Source organism: Neolamprologus multifasciatus, chromosome 20 (assembly GCF_963576455.1).
Source record: "Neolamprologus multifasciatus chromosome 20, fNeoMul1.2, whole genome shotgun sequence".
Taxonomy (NCBI): domain Eukaryota; kingdom Metazoa; phylum Chordata; class Actinopteri; order Cichliformes; family Cichlidae; genus Neolamprologus; species Neolamprologus multifasciatus.
In genome coordinates, this window is record NC_140458.1 from 34,436,213 (window position 1) to 34,447,458 (window position 11,246).

General features: G+C 41.2%; 1 protein-coding gene across 1 annotated transcript; it reads left to right on the forward strand.

The window, feature by feature from the left end:
• Positions 1 to 6,481: 6,481 nt before the first annotated feature.
• LOC146495435 (uncharacterized) lies at positions 6,482 to 9,999 on the forward strand. Its single transcript, XM_085145785.1, has 2 exons — positions 6,482 to 6,966; positions 8,236 to 9,999. The coding sequence occupies exons 1-2, from the start codon at positions 6,630 to 6,632 to the stop codon at positions 8,760 to 8,762; spliced, it is 864 nt and encodes a 287-aa protein (XP_085001911.1). The 5' UTR covers positions 6,482 to 6,629; the 3' UTR covers positions 8,763 to 9,999.
• Positions 10,000 to 11,246: the final 1,247 nt, after the last annotated feature.

The following is an 11,246-nucleotide window of genomic DNA, read 5'->3' on the forward strand; positions in this document are numbered from 1 at the left end:
TTAAGTCTGTCTGAGAAAAGAAGGAAAGGAAGAAATATTGTTTTGTGTACGTATTTAAAATGTTATTTTTTAAATTGAAATTATAAATAAGATGTAAACAAAACGACCTTTTTAGTTCCCTGAAGACCCCACACCCAAACAGGAGCATTAAAAAGAGTGTCTCCTGATGCAGTCACATGACTCCTGTGTGGCTTAAGAGAATAGCTGGTCTCCGGTCAGCACTTACATTCAGAAGTGAGCTGCCAATTATAGATGTTTCTGACAGTACTGGGACAGTTGGTCATTTTGATTAGTTTATGGACAAAGACCTTCAAAAACCTTCAAACTTCCCGTGGAGGCTCGGCACTTCCCCAAACTTGTATTTTTAGCCACATGCATTTTTTCCCCCTGACACAGAGGAGAGCGAACTTCAGAACAGATTACTAATTAAGTTTTGTTAGAAGTAGAAGATGCTCGAAAATATAAGCGATGATGTCAACCCTTGAGATATTATTGATGGGGCAAATCACTACCCGCTTTTTTTAAATGATATTCGGAAACTGTTATCCGGTTTTGCAGGCAGATTTCAGCGTGTTAGAGCGCTTTGATCCAAATATTCAACGTTGATGGAAAAATATTCAACAGCCCGTCTTCCAGGATAAACAGTTGACACTGAAAGCCAAACTAATCTCACCGTCTGTCAGTTGTTTATGTGATAATTCATCCTCCTCATCGTGTCTGTACAGGTGCAGCTCGAATTACACTTCGAACAATGACGACATGTCCCTCTTTGTTTGAGCTCTTGTAACTGAAGATTTGCGTTAAATGGAATGAGAGTGTATGAGGCACAATTTGACTTAGCGTTGCCAGGGATTTAACTAATACACCTGTATTAGGCGTTGTCTGATTTATTATGGGAATAAACAAAACGTGCGGTTTAATATTATTGCTATTCAAACAAAAGGCCAGTCAGTCATAAATCAGTGTCACTCTGCTGCTTTTTGTTTTGTTTCTTTAAACTTTGTTCTGATACACAATGGAAACTTTTCCTCATAGCAACACAAATGTTTAACTGCATTAAATTTAACGATAGAAAATGAATCATCGTGTACACAAATATTTTCTCTTCTCACGTGATCCAAGAACGAGCGTAACTCACTAAATAATTCTCTAGAAACTTCAAAGTGATACGGCCTTACCTGTGACAAGATCCAATTTCTTTAAGTTTAGAATGAAGTATTTTTGGTTTCACTCCATTCAGCTTTTTAGGTCATGGTAGATCTTTTTTACCTTTATTATTTTGCCCCGCCCCCTGGTCTGAATCTGAAGAATAAATTTGAGATGAGTTATTCTTAAACTCGCCGCCTTTCAGGGATCTTGTGCATTTTGTGTGTTTGAAGTTGAGTGTATAAATTCCTCAGTCTTTACTCAGCTAACTAGTTTCGTCTCTGACTTGAGACTGTTGAATCACACATGAATTTCAGCTCACACTGCACTGCTGCAGGCTGCATGTGCTTTACGAGCACCTCGGGCGAGGACTTTCTCTGTGAAGATATATGCATGAAAAAAAAGAAGAACTTTGCACACAAACACCAATCGAAATGTTTGAACAAAACCAAATATGAAACACGGAAGCGCCTGTGTTGTGACGCTTGCGCGCTTGATTGCCTGCTTTTGTTGTCTGCGCCGGGTTAAGTGCAAACTGTTTCAAACTCGTCCCAGGTGAGTGTCTTCTTCAGTCACTTTGGTTTGTCATAAAAGGTCCGGGGCCGGTGCATTGTTATCCTGTAGTGTGTTTAAACGGCAGCCATGGCAGCTGCATAAAGGCTGAGAGTTGAAACAGGGGTCATGCTGCTATTTTCCAGGGATAGAGAGGCTGTCTCACATTGACCAGCAGTGGGTGTGTCATAAATCCCTAAATCTCTCTCCTATCCGTTCACTCAAGGGAGCAAATGCTTCGGCCTGGTGTGTGCGCGCATGCGTGGTGGAGGTAGAGTTTGATTAATTTACATAAAAGTAGATTTTAAAAAGCCATCAGAAATGTTAAAAATGATTTAGTGTCGGCGCTGGCAAACATTTCAAGCAGGAGACGACGAAGCAGCTTAGACTGGTGTCCCACTGTAGAGTTGACATCGCACAGGAAATGATGGCCTGGATAAACTTACGAGTATACTTTCTGTCATCATAACGCCTCGCTGAGAAATATTTAATTAGCCCATTTGCTGCATCGTTGAGGACCTTCGAAATTACAGTCATTTTCTTCCGTTAGAGGTGTCACAAGGGGGCCCAGACAGTCGCTAGATTGAGTTATGATTATGTTATTCGCTTTTCATTAGCAAAAGTGTTCTGAATATGCGATGCTGAGACTATAGATCCACGATTATGCAGAAGTTTAGCGAGATGCGGTTTTTATTTGATTTGTTCTCTGAAAATGATTATCCGGTGTATTTGCGTGACCACCAGTTGCATATCATGCAGAACTTTGAGCACTTTGACAGCTGCTGCTGCTGCAGTTTAACTTTGTGTGTACTGTATTTGATTGGATGGTAACGCGAAGGGTCATATCACCCCTGTTATCTAAGATGCAGGACTTTAAAATAAACTATACAATAAGTAAACAAATAAATACCACGTAAAGCATGTATATTTATCAATTAAAGGAAAAAAACAACATAAAATGTCTTAGTAAGGTACTAGTCGCCGGAACAGAGTCTATGCAACTTGGCGTCAATCCTTCAATTCTCCTGAACTCTGCTGGAAAGATAAGCCCAGTTTTTGATTTGAGGATGATGGTGGAGGTCACTAAAATCTCCCATGGGTCTTCAGATGATTTGAGCTCTGATATGATAAAGTTTGAGTCAGACCTTTCTCATACCCACTAAACCATTCAGTGACCTTGTGCCCAGTGGATGGGTGAGTGATCTTGTTGGAAGAGACCCCATTTGGGTAGAAATTGTTAATCAAATGATAAAGATGATTACTTAGGACAACTTTTGCACACTTCCTCCTAAGCTAACAACTGGATCCAAACAATGTCAGTAAAATTTACCCCACAGCTGGAAGCCACCTGATCTTCTTACTGGAGGGGGTAACGGTTCAGGTTTTCCCCTTTAGGTTGTTCTGTATATACGTTTATGATCACCTGAGAAACAAATCAGCTGTTAACTTACAATTGAGCGTGCATTCAGTGTACAGATTATTATACGGATTATTTTCATTATTTGAACACTCTCACACATATAGATAGATAGATAGATAGATAGATAGATAGATAGATAGATAGATAGATAGATAGATAGATAGATAGATAGGCCTAAACACTCAAAAACAAGCAAAAATATTTTGAGTGTTATTTTAATTATTGCACTTTTAAATTGCACCTTTTCAGTACGGTACTGAGGTTTGTCTCTATTCTCCAGACTGGCCACGATTTACATCAGAGTTAGGCCCAAATTAATACTTCATGTTAATGCACACGCTTATAGGAAAGTCGGGACTAGTTTGGGAAATTGTCATTGTCTGTCTTTTACTCACTTATGAAGTGCAGTCTGCAAACTCTAGTCTTTTCATTTCACTCTGCATTGTTTACAGCAATATAGGGCACCGGGCCCATAAATCTTCTCCTTGCTCTGCCAAGACAGCGCCATTTGTATGCACCGTTTTAACCGACAGCATCCTCTGCCCATTAACGTCTTCTCCCCAGCTCTCTCTCAGTCTCCCTTTATCTGCGGAGCTCTGTCCCCTGGAAATACATTAACTGATCCGTGCTTCCTTTGTGCTTTGTGAGCTATTTATAGATTTTTTTCTTATATGTAAGAATATATACATATAAGGAAAAAATATATGTGTGTGTGTGTGTGTGTGTGTGTGTAGGTGTGTGTGTGTGTGTGTGTGTGTGTGTGTGTGTGTGTGTGTGTGTGTGTGTGTGTGTGTGTATCATGGGGAAAGACAACAGAAAAGAAAAGCGTAATTGTGTTGCATCTGCCGGATTTCACCGTTTGTGCGCAGCTGCGGGTATTCTGCAGTACCCTTTTCTGTCTGCGTTATTGTTGTGAAAAATAAAAGTTTATAGACAATTTCCTTGGTTGTTTGTGTCAGCAGGCGAGAGAGCAGAGAAGGTAAGGAGGAATTGTAAAAGGGTTGACACCCAGAGCGACCGGCGCGCTTTTGTGTGAGAGAGAAAAATGATTTATCGCCACTGAGGCGGTTCAAACAGAGTTCACGGAGAATTGTGGTGGAGGCGCGGAGGAGCTAAATTATGGTCTTGCTGAGCTAGTATATCATAGATTCTATCTCCAATTCAGAGAGTATGTTCAAGGGTGTGAGGTAAGGAAAACAAAACGAATTTAATTACTTTCCCCACTTTCAGTCAGTCCTGATGTACACTGCCTTATTCAGCTGATAATAACACTAATGCTGCTTTTACTGCTAATAATAGATTTATTTATGCGTGAGACGAAAATGCAAACATATGTCAGGATTTTATCAGTTTATTTAGTTTTGCTGGCCCACATTTACCTCACAGTGGAAATGACAAATTTAACCTTTAGCCAATTTAGATTTAAGTACTAAACCTTTCTACAGTCTTTATTTAACTGGCTACAATTCAAAAAGGCGGAAAAGAAATATCAACACTGTAGTTTTTAGTGTCAACAAACATTTTTTATGCCTCAGCAGTCAAATTGAAATTATATTAATGTTGTAAGCATTGTGCTATGGCAGCAGTTGTTTCATGTCCTTGATTTCATATAAAATATTTCATTACGTAAAAATAAATTCAACTAATAAAAGAAAATAAAAATAAAAAATCTCAGGATGTGACACCACTCTAAAGGTTTAGGTAAAACATCGGTGATAGTGGCAGCAGGGGTGAAACGGAGAAGGAGGAAGGCTCCTCTCTTTCCACGCAAACCCTGAGTGCATAATCCATCACCTCTGAGACATCTAAAGAGGGTTTTCTCGACAGCTTTGCAGCTTTGTACTGAAACACCAGAAGGAGCTTATCCAAAACATGGTTCAGCTAAGATTAATACTGGAATACTGGAATATTCACTATAGTCTCCCAAACCTTCTCATTTAGAACATGTTTTAGGGAGCACTATTTATAATTTTGTGATAGATTCATTATTCTCGTTATGTGGCCGTTTTGCATAAAATTGCGCATTGCTGGAATTAAACAAACACGTTTTATGAGTTCTTTCCCCCTACAGTGTAACTCAGTTAGGCCACAATTGATGTAGCTTTTATCCCAAATAACTTCTCCTAGAAAAAAATATTTATTATGGGTTTTAAAATGAAGTTGAAAAATTCATATTTTATTTAGGTGTTTTACGCCTTCATAGCTAAGTCCCAGTTGTCTTGGATGTTTGGCACTGTGGCTGCAAATAGGCGCGCAAGAGCCTTTAACTGAGCATCTGATGTTTGGGTTCACGCCTTCGTGCAGAAGGAGGAATTTAACCCCTCCAAAAGATGTCCATAGTGTTTGAGTGTTGCCTCCTGGAGCTACCGTCAGTGGACTCGATGCTGTACAGTGATGCCTGATTAATGCAAATGCGTTGAATTGTCCTGTAGAAAAAAACATCTTTGACGATTGCCTCCTTTGTCTTTGTGTGGCAATGACTGTCATGTCTTTGTTTGACCACTCCCAGTGAATCCCATTAAGCCAAAGCTACACTGTTATAAACACACGCTCTGTGTTTATAAAAAGCCCGCCGATTTATAATAGGTATTTAAATACGTTTCAGACTAAGTTATCCAAAATAAGCGTAATGATTTCGTTTTACAGACTTAAAACAGATTTACTCCACTTAGTGCCCCTAGTAGAATGAAAATACGCGAATAAGCACCATTATTTATAATAGCGTTTGACTGGGGAAAAAACAAACAAACAAGCAAACAAGGAGCGCAATTTCTTTTTAATAATTTTACACCTAGAAAAGCTTCAGCAGAATAATGAGCTGTGATCTATAACCAGTTATTAACCATCTCTTATTCCACCTCACAGACGCGTATTGTAGCGCAGAGGAAAAAAAAATCCTCGCATCGTATTTGTTCAAACCTACCACCAAAAAGTTCAGGATGTGTGGCTGCGAGCGGCGGTTCCTTCAAAAATAAAACGAGAAAACGATTCCTGTCAAAAGAGTAACAATATTACACGAAATCTGCGCCCAGTTTCTAATGAAATGCTCCTCACCGCACGTGTAAGCTTTGTCTGTCTCCCCCCCTTTCTCCTAATGTTTGTCTCTCCGTTTAAACACATCTCCCTCTTTCTCTTACACTGATTACACAGTCGTTTGGCGTCTTTTCATATTCCATTATATATTTTTTTAATATCCTAGGTAAAGAAATGCAGGCTGCTCATAGAAATGTCTGAAGAAATATGGCAGAAGCTTCCTCTGGGTTCCAAGTTGCCGGCGGATTACTTTCCAACTCCAAAGCTCCGTCATTGGAGGACAGCCACACGTGACCACGGCACCCTTCTGGTAAATATTATTCAATTGTTCCAAATGGTTACTCAAAGTGCACTTTCCCGCGTGCCTTTTTACATTCAGGTTAATTGTGATCGAATATTAGATAGACACACGTCCTCGCCTTTTACTGCTGTTGAGGGACTCCTGGTTTTATTTGAAACAGTTTGATGAGCTGGGTCCATGGACCCCCAACAGTTTGCCCTCCCACTGCAGCTGCATGGCAACAGTTTTGCTATGAGCTCTGGACAGGTGCCAAAATTAAGCGCGGGATACAATGAAGGAGGAGGAGGAGGCCAAGAAGCAGAACTTAATCAGCAAAACATGACCTCCTCTTCTAGTGTCAGTTCCAGGTTGAACCCAGATGAACAATCCGAGTGCCCACTGGAGCCCGTGGTTCACTGCCATGGCAAGGGCAAGCTGGACATCAAGAGCAGGAGCTGCAGTCTACTCACCATCTGCCGCTCAGAAGTAATTTTCCCCTGGATGAATCCACGGACCACTGGCTCTGAACAATCTGGTAACTGGTTTTGTTCATTATCTGTGCCTCTTTAAAGCTGACACTGAGTGTTCAAAATATTTGTGACCCAAGAAGCTTCATTAGCCTTTTTACAAACACGTTTTTCCCTCTTTTTAAATGTTTCTTTTTTCGACTGAATATGTAACTCAAACACTCACCGTCTTTGTTATCTTTCGTTGGAAGCAGAACAGCCACAGCAAAGTAACTTTTCAGGAGTGGTCCAAGTCATCTGCTTGATCACACTTAAGAGAACTTTGTTCTAATGTGAGCGCTCTTTCTGCTTTGTCAATGAATGAGTGCTGGTGTTACTGAACAGTTAACCAAATGCCACTGTCATGCTCACAGCGTACGGGGTTGTTTTTCCAGTCCTGCAGGCAAAGTGATGTTCCAAACAGACAAGCTGCAGCGCAAATGCTGCACAAACACTTCTTTTAATCCACAAAAAAAAAAAAAAAATCAGCACTCTGTGATCTGTCATCTCTTGACACGGTCTCAAAATGGATTGTATCAGTTCATTAATTCTATCACATCATGACTATAGAGGCGCTTGTGTTTATTTTGAGATCAAAACCTCCATATATTTTAAAAAAAAAAAAAAGAGAGAAAAAAACTTTTTGATTTTTTTTTTAAATTTAATGTCCTAATCATGCTGTTTTATTTTCCTTTTTTAAAAAATCTTTGAAAGAGTTAAACATTGCTGTGTCGACAAGCTAACATATAACAAGGAAGCAGTCCTCCAGTGCGGCAGATTATTGTTATATAGTTTCCACTATTCATTCTCACTATTAAGTATCCATTAACCCTGGTATGTTACATTATTATCAACAGAGCCTGGCACTGCTCATATACATGTCAAATTGAATCCCTAATGGTGGTTATTTTCAGTGGTGGTCCCAAGGTACCTTTTAAGTGACTGAGATGAGGATTTGACAGGTCTGCTTCTGTGTGCAGCTCTGATTAATGTGTTCTGTCAGGCAGCCGTACTGGCGTCAGATGTTTCCCCCAGACTGCTTCTTCGGGAGGTAACTTTCCCTGAACACATGACACAGTAGACAGCCAGTCTTGTATAGTGTCTCAACCATGACTGAATGTGCAGGAAGAGCTGAGGGCTCTTACTTGGTCACAGGTTGATTGTCTGAGGATTAACACGGGCCTCCCTGGCACTTGAAGTCTTCCACGTGCAGGTTATACATTTCAGGATAGAACTGTTAGATGTGTGGCTTTTCCTTTTAACACCCTCTCTTCTTTATGTGCTTCCTCCATCATCAGTCAGCAGTGGCATGGCAGCTGGTCTACCAGGTAGAGGAAGGCGAAGTGTGAAGAGGGAGAGGACAGCCTTTACCAACAACCAGCTGCTGGAGCTGGAGAAGGAGTTCCACTTCAACCCTTACCTGTGTCGTCCTAGGAGGCTGGAGATGGCTGCTGGGCTCCAGCTCACTGATCGTCAGGTTAAGATCTGGTTTCAAAACCGCAGAATGAGGTACAAGAAGGAGCAGAAGTATGGAAAGATGACAAGTTTCTCTCAGTTGGCCACCTGCAACCTGTCCTCCAGCTCAACCTCCTTTGCAGACCACCTGAATTTTCCAGATGCAAACATTGTTAGAACTTCTTCCTCCTCCTCAGACTTGCACGCCTCTCTATTTGGCTCTTTCAGCAACAGCAATAGTGGTCAGTATATTCACCCATCAGACCTGGCCCATTTGAACTGCATACTTCCATCTGTTGCAAATGGTCCATCGGCCTCCTTTACGGGCATAGATAGTCATCACCATGCTGGCATTTCAAAGTGGCCCTAGGGCCCCATAATGGCCAACTCCTCCTGTGCTCATCAAAATCTCAATATGATGCATCTACTTTCACTTACTTATGAAAGACTGGAGGATGAGTCTGATCAGCAGGGCTGAACTTCCCTCAACACACCCTTTCAGCATTCATGGAACATTTTAATTAAACCATATGAACAGATCTTAATTAAAGGAAACCTACAGCGATATCTTTTGTGTTTCTCAAACACAGTGACTGAAGACTGCAGGGCCTCAAACTTGCTGTGCTTTTTGTACATACACACAGCATGCACAAGACATGAAGTAATAATTACATGTTTTTGTTCTGTAATCTTACGGGTGTATTGTCGCATGGTTAATGCATGCATGACGTAGACTTTGAGTGAGTTTTCCACTGCCTTCCTGTTTTCAGACAATTGCTAAGTGGTTGTCATCTTCTAAGTGTTACATTAGGATTTTTGTTTTCATCTAAATAGCAGGTTGTGTGAAATATTAGTAAGTGTTAAATGGGCAAATTAATGTTCGTTTTGAATGATGTTCTATTTTTGTTAAAACTATTAAATGATACGGCAAGTCTTTGATACTTCTATTGATTAATTGAGATGTCACATACTGTACAGGCTTAATAAATGAATGTGGGAAAACTGTAGCTCTTGTGCCATGTTTACGCTATTCATCGCTGATTAGACTTACATTTTTTTTTCTCCAGCAGTATTTTTATGATTAAAGATTCCTGGATTAGATCCCAAATGGAAAAAATGAGAACGACTCTGTAATCAAATTAAGGCGTGCTTTAGATTCACTGAAAACTCCATAGTATTGTGCATTCATGTTGCACAGTGCCGCCACATAAGCCTCTCCCTCACTTCTGCCTACGAGTTCCCCACCATTAATCACTGAGACAAGGCAGTCTTTCCAGCACTCCAACCACAAGCTCTGAACCCATTGGGCACCATGACAAGATCTCTTGCCTCCTCCTTCCCAGCCTTTGCCTTTTCAATAGCCAAATTGTAGTGCTGCAAGTTGGGGCTGGCCTCCCGCTCAGGGCGCATGTTAGTTGTGTAGCGTAGAAGCCCTTCCGACATCCTATAGGGCTGCACCAGAGACCAGTGGCATTCAGTCACTTATGACAGCATATTATCTTAAAGAACAATGAGAAGACTTCTTCTTTAAATGGCGTTCACTGTGTCACTGTGACATGTGGATTCTGAAATGTAAGCAGAGTCATGGACGGGTTATTTTTAATCATCTATTTTTGATTTTAAAAAGACGACTCTCATTGGGGGGGGGGGGGGGGGGGGGGGAGGGCGTTATGCACGCATTTGACAGAAGTGGGTCACATGTTCTCCTGAACCTCCAGAGTTTATCAGATAGATTGCAACTTCCAAAGGAGCAATTCCTGTCTTATTCTTGATAATGTGAGGCCTGGTGTCAATACTGCGCATGAGTTATAAGCTATGTGATGTATAAGAGTTCTGTTGCTGTAAATGAGCTATCACAGATGACTACTGACAGCTATGAAATGGGAGGGGGCGGGGGTAACAAGGAAGTTGATCCTCTAGTTGTTCTGGATGGAGTGCCTTCCTGCTCCTAATTCATTGCTTCATCAGCTGGCATTTGGTAAATATTTGACACCATTTGCAGCACGCCTCAGTGGGTGTCAGGGGAGTTATATAGCACCTATAAGTCTATGAACATTCGATCTAAATAAAGCCACGTCCACACCACATCTGTAGAGAAGAGGTGGCGACAGCTGGGTAATTTGGGAGAAATATAATGAAGGGCAAAAGAGAGAAAGACACACGGAAAGAAAAGTTCTCCTCGAAAAAATCTGTTCATTTACAAAGAGCCAGAAAGAGGGCGGGGGGGGGGGGGGGGGTGTAAGGAAGAAGAAGCAGACAGCGCTGGATTCCTGAAATTCTTCCATATGCTGGGTGATTTATGATTTTAACGGTGCTAAGGTTCAATAGGACTTTTACCTCTGGTTCCTCTACATGATCTTTTCCAGCCACTGAAAGCTGGAGGATCCACACACTGAAGTGCAGTAATTCTGTGGATGAGGTCAAGGAGGAGGGGGGGTCCCCAAGGGTCAAAGAAAGCCTCCCCCAAGGGCCCCAGTGCAAGGGCGAACAGACTGCTTCCATTCCAACATTAAGTTAGCCAGTTGTTCACACGCTGGGTCACTCCTAGTTAGCAGCATAAAGTCATTATTTCCTTTTCACTCACTTGACTTCTTTGCCCCGTTTGATCACATGTGTTTTTAGGGGGCGAGGATCAGGAAAGCCAAAAAATCCTTACATGTTTTTCCAGATTCTGGGCTTTGCCTTCAGTAGATCTTTGAAGTGACAAATGATCCCAGCCGTGGTACCGTGAAACCAGCTTTGGTTACGGTCCATCATTAATTTCAAAATTTTGCATTATGTCCTTTACAGTGACTGATGTGCAACTGTCCAATTTGCAGCTGTTGTGTAACTGATTTTGGGTTTAGATTTGAAA